Raw genomic sequence first — 19,242 nt, forward strand, 5'->3', positions numbered from 1 at the left:
TTAAAATTATACAAATTAAAGTAACATAAGAATAAAAAAAAGCAAAAAAATGTTTTGAAGTCCCCCGCGTGCATGCACAAACACGCGTCGATGCGCCTACTTGCAAAAACGACAATTGCGCTACACATGTTACATATCGCAGCAAACGTTGGAGAGCAGTAATTCTAGGGCCATCAATCACTGTTGGCACTAAACTGATGAGCAGTAAAAGTGTTACTTAAACTTGGGAAAAGGTTCTGCTTCATGGTAAATAAGGATAAACAGCTTGAGGTTAATAAAATATATGGGCTTATGCAAATGAATTTCCTAGCAATATCAAAACAATCACAACAGAAGGAAAATGCGGCAATTTATTTAACAAGTAAAAGGCGCTTACTACTAAAATCAAATAAAAATCTACCAACAACTAAGGTGACCAAAATTATTAAAACTATACTCACCCATTGTAACATAGGGTAGCCGATCTGTTGATCCATGTGGGTAAATGCTATACAGATGAGGGCCTTGAATGTCCACCCCACCAAGTACAAGTGCAGCACCAATGTAGCCTTGATACCTGTTTGTCCATAAGAAAGAAAAAAAACAAACAATGTTACTATTATGAAATTGGTCAACTGCTTTTTCTGTACTGTTGCAGAAGACATGTCATTCAATGCACAATAAAATGAAATATGGAAAAACAGCCCCCACCTCAAAAGTAGAACAAATACATAATCATCAACTACAAAATAAACAGTTACTGCATTTGGACCTATTACAAAACATATACTTTAGGGTAAGCAGTCATTTTTAAGAACAGAAGCTAGGCAATACCATACATACCCAAAGACTAAAATCAAGATAGCTGTTAAACCGACACTAAACTCAAGAGTTAAATCTTAATGCATTCAGGTACCTTAACTATTAACTAAAATGTTTCTACTTTGTATATCACTTGGCCGTAGATGCTCAAATCATCTCTGAATTGGTGCAGACACTGTCCTTCCTTCTGGAGGGTGGTTGTTCCCCAAGCCCCCTGGGCTAAAAGTTGCCAGTCAGCCCCTGCCATGGTCCCTGTGTGTGTTGTAAAGTAGCCCCCACTCAAAGCTTGCTCCCGTAATAGACAATAATTCCACTACAAATTAGTAATCTAAACATGAGATTCTAGTCCATCACGGGAGTGAGCTTGGAGCGGTGACTACTTTACAACACACACAGGGACCATGGGGAACAACCACCCTCCAGAAGGAAGGACAGTGTCCGCACCAATTCAGAGATGATTTCAGGATTTACAGCCGAGTGATACACAAATAAGAAAAATTTTTGTTAAAAGTTAAAAAGGTACTTGAATGCATATTAAGATTAACTCCTGGAGTTTAGTTTCACATTATACCGCAGTGATAACGAGCTACCAACACAGTATTGTCTGAAAGAAAAAAAAAACAATTCCTGTTGCCTGTGTTTTCATTGCAGCTCAGGAGACTGAAAGTACATACTGTTACCTAGTTGCAGTAAGAACCATCTTCCTTTATACATTTCTTTGTATGATGCTTTCTTACCATGTCTTACTGAACCAAATTTAAACTAATGTTGTAAGTCCATAAAATAAACAGGATAAAATGAATCCCTGAAAAATGTTCTACTGTATGAAGGTACAAGATTTCTGAGGTATGATATATACAACACAAAGTGCAGAGGTTTACCGTATGGAATGTATAAAAAACATACAGACTGCAGTATTGAGGGATATGCAGCATATAGCACAGCACAGAGATCGTAATGGTCCGCAGTATGTCACTTTGTATCCGGAAGGATGATCTAAAAAAGAGGAATACTTACCATACACGACATTCCTGCGATAGGTAAGACAGACACACTTATATAAATATGTACAAATCAAGACCAGTGGTGGTCGACGGTCCAGCACTTTACATGATGACGTCAGTGAGAAGGGTGGCAACAACACAAATTGGAGACAGGCAACCGAAGGCGGGTAAGAAAGACTGTGGGACTGTGGATTAAGGCAAGTATCCCTCTTTATTTTATTTTTGCACGGAGTGATGATTTACATTTTCACAAAACATTGAAGTGCCCTGACATATCAGCTGCAATCCGGCCTAATAATGTGACTTGCTTCCCAACTCAAAAGATTTTGCCTAAATTAGATTTTACACCTTAAAGTGAAATGAAGCCAAAACTTTATTTTAGTTTTAGATAGAGTGCAGAATTATTTTTTTTCTCAATGAAAGTGAAAGAAAATCCCAAGGTTTGGCTGGTCACAATAACAGGAGTAGATGGGAAATCTTCCAATGGGGGCAATAGTTCTGGCGACTCTGCTGACCACCAGGGATTTTTCACTCTTGGTGAAATCAGACAGGAAGTCTAATGGCAAAAAAACCCTATTTTACTTTATCCAAAACTAAAAAAAAAAAAAGGGTTTTTGCGTTCTACTTTTTCATTATTGCTCCAAAATTCAGATGGAAAAAAAAAAAAAAAAAGCTCACTGCAAAAAGGTTAACATATACAATATACAGATGCCCAGTTTTGAAAGCATAAATGTTCATTCACAAGTGCAATCATATCGGGATAAAACAGTATCAGCCCGTCATTGATAATACCTTTCGGTTGTGATCCCAAAGACACCATGTAAATTGCAAGCCTGATTTAGCCTGGTAGCTGCGGAGCAATGACTGTCCCTAAAGCCATTTGGATATAAGAAGTTCCACACTTCTAATAGCTGTTGAACTAGCCTAGCTACAAACAACCCCTAATGATTTAAGCACATGAAGTAGATCAAGTGTTAAATCAAGTGTAATGTCATACACGGAGAAAGAACTCTCTTTACTAAACAAAAAAACAGATTTATCTTTATAAAACTGATTTCCCATCTGTGTACAAAGCTCCTTTTAATATGACACTTTTATTTATTTATTTTTTATACAAACTTGCTAAAACCAAAGTAGTCCGAGATAATTGATTTGCAAAAGACTGATGCTTGACACTAAGCCAGAGGCCTTTCCTTAAAACTTTAAAATGATGTACACTTTCCTATTTGCTTTCATGCAGTGATGTATGGTGTCTGCCTAGAGCTGCTGAAAATTTCTAGCAGAATTAAACTGTTCCGCTGCTACAATTGGTATAAATATTTCATGGTGGAGCTGCCATGCAGAGCCTTTCCCCCGCTTGCTTTTCCTTGTCAGACAAATGAACACAACGAGAAGCAATTCAATCTCAAATACCGACAAGCCTTCACATTGCTGTAAAGTAAAGCTTTAGAACAATGGCTGATGCGTAGGAACCCAGAGAACTGGAAACATTATCATTTGTCAACACAGTATGAATATCGTTTCCTGTTCAGTGGGGTCTAAGTTCTTCTCCCCACTGGCTGTCAACAAGATGTATACAGGAGGTATGTGTTCATTCTCAGTCTTCGGAGATTTGGTACTGCTGAGTCCACAGTGAAAGCTATTGAACACACTACTTTCCAGAACACAAACCCTTGTGAATGTTGATATTTCCTGGCCACCCAAAACCAGTTACACTGCTCAGGGAATCATCTTCATCTGAATTGGCATCACCAGGTTTGCAAGAAGCTTACTTTAAATGGAGCCCTGACAAACAGCTAAAATAAATGTTTACTATTCCACCTGCCAAATGATTTGTAATGCTGTTGAGAGTCTAGTCATTCACACCCCCCTGTCATACTGCCCAGCCAGGTAAGTGGCACATTCACCGATTCAGCTGTGCAACTTCCTCTGCCATTTCTCCATCCTGTCTACTAGACAAATAATTAACATCAGCACCCTGTATAATAAGCCGAGAGGTGATCCAGAAATCATTGAAACGGAATAAGAAAATAAAACCAGCATAGAAGTGTGCAAAATCACAAGAGTGGCAGACATGTATTTCACCTGTGTATTGGTTGGAAATCCACGTTAAAGAACTCCAGACAAAATGTATTAACCCCTGCAGTGGGGCTACCCCTTCACTGCAAGGGTTAATCGCTCGTTTTTGTCTAGGTGCTAAAAAATAAGTGATTTTTCCACAAAAGTCTATTAAAAATATATTTCTGATGCGATTGCAAACTGACCTTTCAACAAGAGCAGCATACAATGGTCTATAAATATACATACAACACTTTATAATGTCTACTTTCTGGCACAACTCTACTACTATACTTCCAGCACATAAGAGACAACCATCATTTCAGGACTGTGTCAAAAACATGGTGCTTGTGAAGTCCCACACCCTTATGTAGGTCAGATTCTCTGCCAAAATAAGTCAATGATAACCAGGACATTTACCCTGTTTGTAAAATTCTGCTAAATCATAAATCTTTAGTTCTTGAATTCATGAACAGTAGGGAAGTCCGATACAGGGCATTTTGGCAAGTACTTGTCAAAATGCCCCGATACATAGCGCCGATGCTTGCGCTATTTTTTTTTTTTCCTTTACCTTCGGGCTGCTGAGTGGGAGAGCACTGGCGAGTCAGCGCTGGTCCAGTAGCTGGACGGCGACTGCCCAGAGGACCCCGACGCACGCGGCGCCTCTGGGCAGTCGCCGGCCAGCTAAATTGGGACTCCACCTGGAGCTCCTCCCACCGGACCAACGCAGTAGACCAGTATAGTACATAATATGCAGTTGTACTATAGATCATTTAACCCATTCATGTTAGCAGGGCAGAATTGTAACTATTGCTGCAGACTGCAGTGCACTGAACGTGTGTACTGTTTATGTACTATGGATCACGATTAAACCTATTGATGTTAGCAGGGGAGAATTGTAAGTGCCTCCCACAAGCTGAGCACTGCGACGCGATGCAGCAATCCTGCCCAGCGCCGACTACGAGAAGCACCGCGTGAGGCAACAGGAATCAGAGTGAAACTAAGTGAGGGAAGCTGGGACAGGACTGGCTGTAAATCTATTGCTACAGTGTACTGTTTATGTAGTACATATAAACAGCACACACTTTCACTACACTGCAGCAATAGAGTTACAATTCTCCCCTGCTAACATGAATAGGTTAAATCAAGATCCATAGTACATAACATGTAGTTGTACTATGGAACATTTAACCTATTCATGTTAGCAGGACAGAATTGTAAATCTATTGCTGCAGTGTATTGGGAATGTGTACTGTACATGTACTACATATAGAATACACTGCAGCAATAGTTACAATTCTGTCCTGCTAACATGAATAGGTGAAATCATGATCCATAGTACAACTACATGTTATGTACTATGGAACACGATTTAACCTATTCATGTTAGCAGGGCAGAATTGTAACTATTGATGCAGTGTATTCTATATGTAGTACATGTACAGTACACATTCCCAATACACTGAATAGGTGAAATCATGATCCATAGTACAACTACATGTTATGTACTATGGATCACGATTTAACCTATTCATGTTAGCAGGGCAGAATTGTAACTCTATTACTGCAGTGTACTGGAAGTGTGTACCAGGTTAAATGATCCACAGCACACACTTCCAGTGCACTGCAGCAATAAAGTTACAATTCTCCCCTGCTAACATGAATAGGTTAAATGATCCCAGAGGCAGATGCATGATTGGATTTGTAGTTTCACAACAGCTGTGTGAAAGCAAATACAAATGTTTTATTGTTCTAAAACAGTCTTAAATTAACGTACTTCATAATGATAAAGAAATTGGCCTAAAATCATTAATCTGTATTGTTTTGTTTTTTTCAAATGTCACCTGGCCCTTTAAGAAAAGGTATCGTAATTGGTATCGGCAAGTACATGAGGGGAAGTACTTGTACTTGGTCTTGAAAAAGTGGTATCGGGACATCCCTAATGAAGAGCATCAATTTTTGCAGTGTACTGGCAGACGATGACAATTATAAAAATTACGTCTATAAATAGTGGCTCACTTTACTTTAATTCCCTTTAAGGAAACAAATGCTTCACCTTTCATCTGCTCTCCCACTGCTCCTTTTAGCCACTGGCAGCAAAGCTCCAAGTCATGACCTGCAAAGGGCTGACTCTTTACCCCACGTGGCAGCAATGGGCCAATTAGCAAGTGTCAGCTTTGTCACCTGCAAGTACGGAAACGTGTTCAGTTGCACAGCCAATGCGAGTGCTGAGTTACTATCGCTGAACACTCTGCTGCAAGTCAGCGCTCAGCACTGCTAACTTAGCACTTGCAGCGGAAGTGAATGTGGATGCAGAGCGCTGAGTGTCATGGAGAAGGTGGGAACAGAGCACCAGCAGCAATTTTAACTGAGGGCACATCTGGCATGAAAGGTGTCTGAACCCAGATGGGAAAAAAATTGAAATAAAAATCACAATTCAGTGTGGGAACCTACAAATTAAATGTTTTGGTGGACGAGCACACCAAATATTAGTTGGGAAATGGTATTTATTAAAAAAATATTGCCCTCCGCCATTTTGTTTAGCACTGTGCGGCCAAAGCATCCAGTGAAGCTGCTGCAGAACAACTACTCTGCGTTTGGCTAAGGAACTGAACTTGCCTCAGATTATTTCTCTGCGCTCCCAACAGCCAAAGCGAAGCATCAGGTGAAGAGAAAGTTTGTGCTGATGGGGAGGGAGGAAGTTAAGAAAACCTGCTGCTTTATCCGGAAAAAGGGGAACATTAACTTTTAGGTCAGAATTACATGCGTGCCTTCTGATAATTCGCAGTAAAACAGATGTTTTACTGCAACACAATTCAATGCAATATATTTTGAATGGCACCCAATATAACGCACCAGCATTTTAGTGCACCCCAATGTAAAGATGTGGACAATTTGTGCAGGTCCTTAACCTGCAATGCTATGCACCGACATTCCATCTAAAGTTCAACTTACAAATACATATAGTAGCACCATATTGTTATTACATAGTATTTGAGGTGGAATAAAGACACAGGTCCATCAAGTTCAACCTTTATGTGTAAGTGTGTGTTTAGTGCGTGCATGTGTGTGTATATGAGTTCCTTGGGGTTTAAGGATTTAAGAGTACCTGTACCCCTGTATGTGACGGTCTCTGAGGAAGGTATCCAATTGATTTTTAAATGATTCAATACTCACTGCTGATACTACTGCTTGTGGCAGTTCCAAAATCTATCCACTCTGACTGAGAAGCCCTTACGCTCTTTGCAGTAAAATCTTTTCGCCACCAATTTTAGGTGGTGGCCTCTAGTCCTTGTTAGGGAGTTGAGTAAAAAGTTTATTGCTGATGTTGCCATCACCACCAAACATTTTGTACATTAAAATCATGTCCCCTCTTAATCGCCTCACTTCTAGTGTGAACAAGTCTAAATCTAGTAACCTTGTCTCATAGCTTTGATCCTCCATGATCCGTTAATTTAGTTGCCCTTCTCTGGACTCTCTCCAGCTCCAGGACATCCTTTCTGTGGATTATGTAGGTAACTATTACATGTACATAAATACCTTAAATATGTGGTGTACACCTTAAAGGATATCCAAATGACAAAAAAAATATAGGCAGCAGATGTAATTACTAGGGATGCACGGATACAGGTATCAGTGCCGTACTCGTGAACATGCCCCGATACTAAAGGCCGATATCGGCCCTTTAAATTTTGAACCAGGATCCGCTGCCTTAAGATCCCACTCTTGCTGGGGACCTCACGGCAGCTGTCTTTTACAGCGCCGGTCCAGCCATTCATCTCCACCCCCTCCTTCGTGCTGCCCGCACAGCCCTGATGGGCAACACAGTATGTAGCTTCATATTATTCTGCATTGCCTTATAATGCATTACCGGGATTTGTAGTGCCTCTACAGCTTGAGGTCAGTGGCAGAACTACCAGGGTCGCAGAAGTTGCAGCTGCGACTGGGCCCTGGCACTCCACCACTGTCCTAAAATCGTTAGTCTATATTGTTTTAGAAAAACAGACACATACCAATGTATAAAAAAAAAGAAAGAAGAAGGATCGGCATTTGGTATCGGTCAGTACTTGAGGAAAAATATCAGTACTCACACTAAGTTTGGGGTAATGGTGCAGTAATTACAACATAAAAAAAGTAAAATAAAATCCGAAACAGTTGTTATTGCTAGGTGCCATCTTGAATAGTAAATAAATCCACCAATGTGTTTTACTCGATACTTCAAGTACAACCCCACTACCTACTGGAACTCAGAATGCCCACTGGTTTATGGGTAAGCCACAAGGCACTTCATCTTCTCTCCATGGAACAAAACTCTGCCCTCTATGGCCCTAAACTCCATATCGATGCATATTCCACTAACAAATCAGCACACTATTGTAACAGCATATACGTGTGCAGTGCTCCAGCACTACTGGATCATTATCGTGTATGAAGAGCTAGAGTAAGCTAGTACCAGATAACAGCCACAATTGTCTATAAGAAGCCCTCTTTCTGGAGCATTGCACACCTACATGCTGCTACAAAAACATACCAATTTGTCAGTGGAATATCCATCTATACTGATTCCGCAGACGGCAGCAGAATGTAAATACAGCAGGTAGTGGACTGGTGCAATCGCCAGCCTGCTATTGGCCATTTCAAATTGCAGGCTGGCTATTGCCCCGCCCACTGCTTGCTGTGCCCTTCTCCCAGAGTGGGGGAGAGAGCTAGGGGATCCAACCAACTAATAATGAGAATAGTTGACAACTATTCTCCTAATCGATTAGTTGGTTGCAGCCCTAGTTCTGATGAGTTCCAGTCCAGTAGATGGTGGGGTTGCACCTGGAGTACTGAGTGACACACATCAATGAATTTATTTACTGATCAAAATTGCAACTAGAGATACGGACCAGTTTCATGTTTTATTTTCCTCAATTTACACATTTTTAGTTTTAATATATGAGCTGTCTATTTGTTGTCATTTTAATTCCATCCAAAATAAATGGGTGGGCCTTAACACATATATTATCAAACCTCAACAGTGTGGATACCTGCTTTAACCTCTTCGTGTTCACTGACATACATAGTACATCACTGGCAGCGGGCCTGTTTAACCGCCTCCTGGAAGTAACAGGCCGTATAAAGACGGCCTGTTAGCCCCACCCACTCGCACCACGAGTTTAGAGCCGGCGGATCGCTTGTATGGGGTGCTGATCGGAGAGCGCCCCCCCAGTTGGTCACAAACTAGCGTTCTCCCTACAGCTCGCGGTATACTGAGACACCGCAGCCGGGGCGGATCCCGTCAATACTGTTTGGATCCATCCAGCTGCGGGATCGACAGCTGGCTCTGCCTATCCAGAGGCAGAGCCAGCTGTGCCCGTCCCCTCCCCTGTCCGTTTCGCCAGTCAGCACAGGAGGATCGGACAGGGGAGAATCCCTGCAGGGAGGCGTGAGTGAGTCACTGCTCTCTGCAGGGATAGATCGAGAAGTGAGCGAGCGACGGTATGTGTTCGCTCACTTCCCGATCTACTGAGCCGACCTGTGACATTTTCATTGTCACAGGTCGGCTCAGATTATGAGGCTGAGTGAAAATCATTCGCCTTATAATTCTCCTTTAAAATACATTTGTGAGCTGCCTTCTCTGCAAGGTTAAACCATGGGTGGATACATACATATAAGACCCACCCGCATCTAGAAGGCTCCCGTTCAGCTGTTTTTGAGATCCCGGCGGATGGGAAGCAGTTAAAGGAGCATCAGCGACCTGGCTCCTGGGATTTGGCCTGCCCTGGGTTAATCCATTTTCTCTGGTATGAATTGAAGCGGATGTAACAAAAACTGAACTGTGTAACCCATACAACAACCTTAACCACCTCAACACCAACATGTTACACCGGCTTCCTTTCCAGGCCTTTAGTGCTGTGATAGCTCGACTGACCGCTGTACCCAAATGAACTTTATAAAACTATTTTTAGACAGAGGGAGCTTTCTTTTGGTAGTATTTATTAAGCACTGTGTGTTTTACATTTTTTGCTATATAAAAAAAAAAAAAAAAGACATTTTTAAAAATAAAAACTGTTGCCCTTGCTCTTTATTATAAAACATAGCACATAAAAGATGCCAGGACAGTACAAAAAACCCTAAAATGAGAGTAGTTGTGCTTAGTCTTTAAAAGTTGCCCTTCAGTTGCACAGAAGCCAAGTGCAGATGTCATGGATCATGTCAATCTCATAATCATTGGTAGTCAGTTGCGCATAAACCAACCCCCTCTCCCCTGCTCCCCCCCACAAAACAATCATCCATGACAGTAAAATACCTTCCCCTATGCTAGTAAAAACCCCTTATCTCAAACCATCAGTGGTCAGTGTTAGCAACATTCCCCACCCCCATCCAATCAGTGGTTAATGCAGGGGTGGACAAATAATTATGGAGTCAGGAGGCAGTCTGTCCAATCCAGGAGCCAGCTCCACTGACAAAAACTAGAGAAAACCTCAAAAGTTAGGCACCAGCTGTCATTTTTTAAGGAGCATTGTCTACCTGGCTCCTGAGATATGCCCACTTCTGGGTTAGTGGCAATTATGGTATAAAAACATAACTTACTGCACAGAAGATTAGCAATCCTCTTTCCTCTCCTTGCTGCTTTAACAAGAAAGAGGGCTGGCTGTGTGGCAACCAGCGGTTACACTAACAATTGCTGTGATTGGTTTACAGAGATCACAAGGTACAGAGCCACCCTGATTGCCTCTTCCATTGCACCGGCGGTTTGTCTACAATTTTTCTCCCGACTACCAGCTGAGGAAGGTCCTTGGCTCACCTATGCCTCCCTGGGTACATACATAAACACAATAAACTCGCAAATCAGATGCACACATGTACATGTAGGCACTGACAAATATGAACATTTCTGACTTCTGAGCTGGAGGCACACATTTGAAATTGGACCATGTTCAGGCACTCGGAATGGTGAAAGAAGATGATATGTTTGTGCTACTCCTAACACTTGCTTTTAGGTTAGTGTGTTCCCTTAGGGAAGAGGTCTCAAACCTCCGGCCCTCCAGCTGTGGTGGAACTACAAATCCCATGAGGCATTGCAAGATTCTTACAGCCACAGACATGACTCCCGAACAGAGATGCATCATGGGATTTGTAGTTTCACCACAGCTGGAGGCCTGGGGGTTTGAGACCCATGCCTTAGGGCCTGTACACATGATATCAGGTCCGGATCTGCAGACACGGTGTCACTGATGCAGTGCGTTTGACGCGTTTTTCATGCGTTCCAGTTTTAAAAAAAAAAATTTCCTTTTTGTGCTGGAGTGGGGCTGTCAGTGTTAGCTGCAGTGCGTTTGACGCGTTTTGGTTCCTGACCGGACAAAAAGTGACATGCAGTATTTTTTCTGTCGTAACCTGAACAGACTGCGCATGTGAGAACTGTACCCCATAAAACACATAGGGATACATTGGGATGCATTTTTAGTGCAGGAGCGTACGGAGCCGGTCAGCACAGAAAATGGACGTCGTTTGAACAGGCCCTAAATCAAGTTCTTGATAGTACAGGTTTAATGAAAGTTTGACATTTGAAAACTTTCCTTACCTAAACAGCATCTGCTTCAGCATGCGGTTAGCGGTTGCTACTCTGGGCACACGCCCTGTAGAGAGTGAATGCAGCTCTATGTTGGAAGAGATCATCTGGGTGGTCATTTCTGTATCAGCTGCTGTCCCGGCACCACAACAACTAGGAAACAAAGATTAATTATGGTGTGTAAAAAATTTTCAGAAACCTAAACATATACAGAATGATGTGAGGTTGACAATGGACAATGCACTCCTATGAAATATGTGAGTATGTGAGGTGACTGTCACTTAAAAAAACAAAAACTGCTGGAAACTGTCAAGTGCAGGCACCTGGAGTTGCCCGCATAAACCTACTAACGGCTTTCATTGCTCCCTTTTCACCAGGGCCATTTAGATTAGGCAGAGCTCCAGCATTTGATAGTCCATGAACTTGACCACCCTTCTCCAGGCCTTCAAACATTCCTATTGGCCAGTGTGGCAGCCCATCATAGTAAAAGGAATGTATGGAGGCAGAAGGGCACTGGCACGTTTTAAGACGAGTCTGAGCTGTGCCTATTTGGAATGGCCCAGCATTTGGCCACAGAGGAAGGAATAATAGTTGATGCAAGTCTTTTAAGCAGCTCTATGTGTGTACACTTTAAACCTGCTAGCAGCTTTGCTTTTTTCAAACTGACATAGTAACTACAAGTGGAATGTACAGCATTTCCAATGTTTATTTGGTAGATTAGAAAATAGATCAGTTTGAAGAAATGCTATCAGTTCATAATGATATTAGTAAATATGTGCAGCCATATTTTCTAATTGTCCCCTCTACACAGTGGTTGTGCTTACCCTTTCTCACAAAAAACATCTACAAGACGACCAAAACACACAAAAAACAATGCAATTCTTATGTATTAATAAATTTAAGAGTATTCACAAATACAGGGCTACCTCACAATTTGATATTTAGATATCTTCATATTTAAAGTGTAGGTAAAGCCCAAACTTGTTTTTAGTTTTGGATAGAGAAAGAGATGGTTGAGACCCTTGTGAGATTTTCCTTCACTTCCTGTTCCAGGCAACATTGAATAGGAGGAAATCTCTCTAAAATGATGGACATCCCTTCTGTCACCAGTTCACAGATCACCGTGGCTGTTGCATACATATATACACACACACCTTTTTTTTTTTATTAAAAAAAAAAAAAAAAAAGCAAGGACAGTCTACAAGCCACTGAGGACTTTTTTTTTAAGCATTATATAGAATTTGTATAACCAAAGTCCTTAGTTTTTTTGGATTTTAGCCATACTTACTAGACATTCTGGGCTATGTAGTGGATCTTTGAACAGTTCTTGTCAGCTACAACCATCCCTTCAGTGGCTCTTGTGTCAGCACCAAGTATAACCCCATCCTAGAGAAAACAGAAAACCAATTATTCAATAATTAATTTACAGTGAATACTGCATTTAACTAGAATCAATATAAACCAGATATGTTACCAAAACTGAGCCTCTAAAATGATACTAAACTCAGGAGTTTAGGGGTGCAAACAATTAATCGACATAGTCGATTATAATCGATTGTTGAAAAGGTTGTCAACTTTTTAAATCATCAATTGGCTTGATTGATTGGCCCTGTTCACGGCTCCACACACGCTGCGCTCCACACCTCCTTCCTACCTCATGCTCGCCGCTACCGGATTCGCCTGCCCACATCCACGCTCCGCACCTCCTCCCCGCCTTACGCTCACCACCCTCCCAAATCCACGATCGGCACAGGGACGTGGGGAGAAGAAGGAGGAGCAGGTGTGGGCGGATGACAGCCGCCGATAGACAGGCCCAATCTAAGAAACAAGTTGCTGGAAGACTGCTCAGGTAAGCCTGCACTTTCCCACACATGGTGCTCTATAATGTATTGCTGGGATCTGTATTCCTCTATAGCTGATGGTACATTGTGCTTTATATTATACAGAGGAATACAAATCCCAGCAATAATTTATACACAGTATGTATAGTGTACTATTGCTGGGATTTGTTGTACTCCTCTATAGCTGGTGGTATTCTGCATTGCGCTGTATAGAGGACTACAAATCCCAGCAATAATATATTATACAGCGCAATGCAGAATACCACCAGCTATAGAGGAGTACAACAAAACCCAGCAATAGTACATTATACAGCGCAATGCAGAATACAGCCAGCTATAATGTACTATTGCTGGGATTTGTAGTCCTCTATAGCCAGTGCCATTCATTGCTGTATAATTGTACACTTTTAATTTCACTATATTGCACACCTCACTTTTTTTTTTCTTTTTTACTTCCACCGCTCCCAGCTTGCTCCTGTGATGGACTACAATCTCAATACAAACTAGTAGTCCATCACTGGAGCCATTTTTTAAAATTTATTTTATTGTTTATCCGATTAACCGATTAATCGAACTTAATAATCGGCTAACTAATCGATTTTGAAAATAATCGTTAGCTGCAGCTCTACAGGAGTTAAAACTTAAAATGTATTCAAGTACTATAACTATTAACAAGAATGTAGCTCATTTGTGCAACACTCAGCTATAGAGTTTCAAATCATCTCTGAATTCATGCCGACACTGTCCTTCCTTCTGGAGGGTGGCTACTTTTGTTCCCCATGGTCCACGTGTGTTGTAAAATGCAAAGATAGACACCGGCACTCCAAGGCAGATCAAGTACGTCTATTTATTTACGTACATGTTGCATAGTCAAACACTAGGTGCAACGTTTCAGGATCTCACAGGATCTAGAGCTGCAGCTAACGATTATTTTCAAAATCGATTAATTAGCCGATTGTTAAGTTCGGTTAATTGGTTAAAAAATAAAATACATTTTAAAAAATGGCTCCAGTGATGGGACTTATAGTTTGTATTGAGATTGCAGTCCATCACAGGAGCAAGCTTGGAGCGGTGGAAGTAAAAAAAAAAAAAAGTGTGGGTAACAAAAATAGTGAAATGGAAAAGTGAAAAAAATTACACAGCAATGAATGCAGAATGGCACCGGCTAAAGAAGACTCCAAAACCCAGCAATAGTACATTATACAGCACAATGCAGAATACCACCAGCTATAGAGGACTACAACAAATCCCAGCAATAGTATATCATAGCTGGCGGTATTCTGCATTGCGCTGTATAGAGGACTACAAATCAAGGAATAATACATTATACGTTGCAATGCGGAATACCCCCAGCTATAGAGGAGTACAAAAAATCCCAGCAATAGTACATTATACAGCGCAATGCAGAATACCACCAGCTATAGAGGACTACAACAAATCCCAGCAATAGTATATCATAGCTGGCGGTATTCTGCATTGCGCTGTATAATGTACTATTGCTGGGATTTTTTGTACTCCTCTATAGCTGGTGGTATTCCGCATTGCAACGTATAATGTATTATTCCTTGATTTGTAGTCCTCTATACAGCGCAATGCAGAATACCACCAGCTATATAGGAGAACAACAATCCCAGCAATACATTATATATACAGTGTACAATGTATTCAGTTTAGTGTCACTTTGAAAGCACAAAAAAAATTTCGCATTCCACTACTGCAGTCTACTGGTAACACGTTTTTTTATTTAAAGGCTACGTTTACTTTTCTGACCATGTTTCATTCAGGGTGTGACATGAAACAAGGTCAGATCGCGAACCACCTGAATTGTGAGGTTTTTCTCCCCACAGGCTGGTGTGGATTTTTGAATATGGCATGGATGTGGCACTGCTCCACCCACACAGCCATATCCTCCATTCAGATCCTTTGACAGGATCTGTGAATGGAGAAACTACAAGTGTCCCATCAGCCACCATGGCAGAGGGACTTCTAGTTTTCAATGTGATACAAGTGAAGTAAAGTCACTGCACTCCTAGCCCACTCATTCTTGATTCTGTCCATGTTATTGAAAGTCCATAACGTGGTACGGACATGGACAGGAGGAAGATTCTGCAGGAGTCAGAGCATCCACTAATCTTGGTTGCAATGCTTTACGTGCTTCAATGCAAAAAAAAATAAATGCACATTTTTTTTATGAAGTGTGCATTTATTATATTTTTCTAAAAGATGTAATTTCCCTTTAACCAAGAAACATGAAAACAATTTAGTTTGCAACTCGTATTCCTCTGCAGTTCATAAATATAAAAAGACAACCTCAAGCAAACATTCCCAATGGGATCATGCTAGTAATAATACCTTGAATACAATACCAGCAATCGTGGTACCAGTTTTCCGAGCTGCTGGGAGCTTGTGTCCTTTCTGTACAAACTCCTTTTCCAGAAGAGCATTTCTATGGGACAAACATTATTTTAATGATTTATTGCCTTGACATTTGGTAGACCTTCTGAGCATAAATAAACAGCATTTTAAAACAAATATGTATATGGTTCTGGCTAGAGCCCCACTTGTGTAGTAAATAAGAAACCTATAAGAGTGCCAGCAGAGAAAGATCTAGTGGTCCATCAAGTCTGCATTTTTCATTGTATCCTGCAATAAATCTTAACCTGTGTGCCCAGCTTTAAGTCGCCCTCCCCAGTCTCCTCCTGGTGCACCATATACTGTTTCCCTCCTCCCCTAATGATTCCATCTCTAGGTCCTAGGGCTGCAACAACTAATCGATTATAATCGATTATTGAAAAAGTTGTCAACTTTTTCAATAATCGATTAATCGGCTTCCGATCAGTTGGCCCTGTTCACAGCTCCACACGCTGTGAAAAACAAACTAGTAGTCCCATCACTGGAGCCTTTTTTTAAACTTTATTTTATTGTTTATCCGATTAACCGATTAATCGAACCTAATAATCGGCTAACTAATCGATTTTGAAAATAATCGTTAGCTGCAGCTCTACTAGGTCCCCTGACATTCTTTTGGAGCACCATATACTGCCCCCTCCTTCCCTAATGTGTCCATCTCTAGGTCCCCCTGACAATCTCCTAGTACAGGGCTCAAAATTTCCACTCGCCCCCTCGCAATTTGCGAGTGAAAATTGCGTGGGGGCGAGTGGAAATGAAGCCTCCTCGGGGCGGCTTCTATCCTGTTCACCGACCTGATGACAGCGCTCCCTCGTCCGTCCAAGCAGGGGGGCATAGGAGGGAGCGCTGCCTGCTGTCAGGCTGGCGGAGCGGTGAGGGGGGAGAGAAGCCGCGCCCGCAGCTGTCAGGATGGCCGAGCAGGTTGGAGATCGGAGCCGCTGTCATCCTGTCAGTGTCAGTGTGCATGGCCGAGCGGAGGATCGGTAAATATCAATGATATTTACCGATCCTCCATGTGAGAAGGACAAACACTGGAGCGATCGTCTGATCACTCCAGTGTTTGTAAATAACTGGGGACACATAGCCTTATGTGTCCCCAGTTATGAATGAACAGGCTGTGATTCACATCACAGCCTGTTCATTCAAGAATTTCTCAATGGGGAGAAACACTCAGTACAGAGGCTCCTCCCCATTCAGAAACAGCTGATAGTAAATATTTGAATGGGAGAAGACTCTGTACTGAGTGCTTCCCATTCACTGAGTGCTGAGGCTGCTGAAAAAGAAATTGAGGATTTGGTGTCCTCAATTTCTTTTCTATTTTACAAGGGAAATGTCTGGGGTCTGTTTGGACCCCTAATATTTCCCCGAAGACCCCCCAACAGTAAAAAATAAATAAATCATAAAATAAAAAATTAATAAATGTAAAAAATTATTTTAAAAAAGTGAAAACGGCCCCCCCTCACACGCATATTATTAGACATGTGCGAAGACTAAAAATTAATTTCAGATGAAATGTGTATGTGTAATGCCCTGTGCGTTGTGATGTGGCTGTATGTGTGTTGTGGTGTGTGCGCGTTGTGCCCTGTGTGTTTGTGTTATGCAGGGCAACTGGTGGCGAGTAACTTTGAAGGCCTGGCTAGTAGCTCAGGACCTGAAATTTTGAGCCCTGTCCTAGTACACCGTATACTGCCCCCCTCCTCCCGTGACCATCTCTAGATCCCCCCTGGCCTTCTCCTGATACAGCATGTGCTGCCCCCTTTCTTTTTGAGTGTGTCCAGCTCTGCCCCTCCTTTAACATCGTATACTGTCCCCGTCATTCTCGAGTGTGTCCAGTTCCAAGTCTCCTCTGCCTTCTCATGGGACACTGTATACTGTCCCCATCCTTCCCGAGTGTATTTTCCCTGCTCCCTCCCGGTAGACCGTATCCTCCTCCTCTCCTCGCCAACCATCCCGCCAGCTCTCACCGTCTGCAATTGCCGAACTCAAACCCGCCAACAGGAGCAAAGCGCACAGTCACGTCTGCCATCTTTCCTGAGAAAAATACGACTTCCGGTGCCGGGCGAAGAGCTCTGACGCCTTCCGGCTTTTGTTATTCCACTCTGCTTGTCAATAAAGTTCTTCAATGTGTCCAGTCACTGTGTGCATCGTGACGTGAGCTGCGGTTACTCTGGGAAATGTAGTTCCACCTCCGCATGGAAACGGGTTCGTCCATGATGCTTCCATGAGACGACACTGCGGAGAAAACTACTTTTTTAATGCTAATTGCTGATACTAGTCAAATCAGGAAAAAGGCATTTTTCATCTCTTTATTGTTTGTCTTTTTTTTGTAAAACAATCTCTGGAGAAGTGGCCCTTACACTGATGTTCAGTGTAGCTCTCCCTTAACATTGGTGGTCTGTGGAGAAGTGACCCCCTGACACTGTTGGTCAGTGTAGATCCCCAATAACATTGGTGGTCTGTGGAGAAGAGCCAACTTCAGACATCCCAACTCTCCTGGATGCTCCGGGAGTCTCCCGCTATTAGATAGCAGCTCCCGGCCGCCCGGGAGAGAAACACTTCCTCCCGGAAAGGTTTATCTGCTCGATCGAGCAGATAAACCTTTCCCTGCGATCGTTTTTTTTTTCTTTTCTGACATCGGGAGCCGCGGCCCGTATATGAAATGAGAGGGACACCTCCCTGAAATTGCTTCTTTCAGGTTGGGATCCCTGCAACTTGTATTAATGGTCAGAAAGTCACATGGGTGTGGGACCCCACTTTGACTCACTGATGCACATGGACACACACCACATTGCATTTTCTGCCCAATGCCTCCGAGACAGGCCTTATGGCTAGTCCGGGGCAATATTTTTGCACTCCGGCCCCTAGGGCCTGTCAGCATGGTGCACTGGCACTCTTTATTTATTTATTGCACGTTTGGCACTTTTTTATTTTCAAAATTTTGACCCACATGCAGCGGGTGCAGGTTCCTTTGGGGCCTTTTCCCGATGTGGGGAGGAGATTCTGTGCGCTAATATAGGGTTCTCTGTCTCCTCCCACCCTGGGGGGTCTCTCTTAGGGAGAGCTCCCCACCTAGTACTGTGAGGGACCTGTTCTGGCAGGTCTCCAAAGGATCGGGGTCCACCAGCCTTCGGATTGGTGGACCAACAGTCTCAACCCCTGTCAGGAGCCTTGCACCCCGGGGGTTGGGAATCGAGGTCCCTTCTTTATTGAAGGACCAAGCACCCTTGTGCACATTTTTGTGTGCTGTGATTTCACGGTTCACTTTTCTTGTTCACAGGGGGAAGTGTTTTTTCGATGCACGTGGGCATGGGCTAAACAAAAAAAAAACATGTATTAATGGTCAGTGGGAATGGTGTCCCTTATATCAGTGGTCAGTGGGAGAAGGATCCCCTTACACTACCGGGCAGTGTAGTTGCCCGTTACATTTATTGTCAGGCAGGAGATCAATCCTCCATTGCTCAAGGAACATTTTGCATACTCTGGAGGAACTATTCCACTGCATCTTTTTTTTTTAAAGTCCATTTCCACCTTTGTATGTGATATGTATGTATTGTGGTAATGTAGAGGTGCGGGG

General features: G+C 42.4%; 1 protein-coding gene across 1 annotated transcript; it reads right to left on the reverse strand.

Moving 5' to 3' along the window:
* Positions 1-440: 440 nt before the first annotated feature.
* LOC108799866 (proteasome subunit beta type-7-like) lies at positions 441-17,734 on the reverse strand (the record flags this gene model as incomplete). The annotated part of the gene is made up of 5 exons (XM_018571794.1): positions 17,633-17,734; positions 15,612-15,705; positions 12,707-12,804; positions 11,431-11,571; positions 441-556 (listed from the first exon to the last, which is right to left on the reverse strand). Coding segments are annotated over exons 1-5 (511 nt in total), but the record flags the coding sequence as incomplete, so codon positions are not given.
* Positions 17,735-19,242: the final 1,508 nt, after the last annotated feature.

The sequence above is a fragment of the Nanorana parkeri genome, unplaced genomic scaffold (assembly GCF_000935625.1).
Source record: "Nanorana parkeri isolate BGI_ZX_2015 unplaced genomic scaffold, ASM93562v1 scaffold1839, whole genome shotgun sequence".
NCBI lineage: Eukaryota > Metazoa > Chordata > Amphibia > Anura > Dicroglossidae > Nanorana > Nanorana parkeri.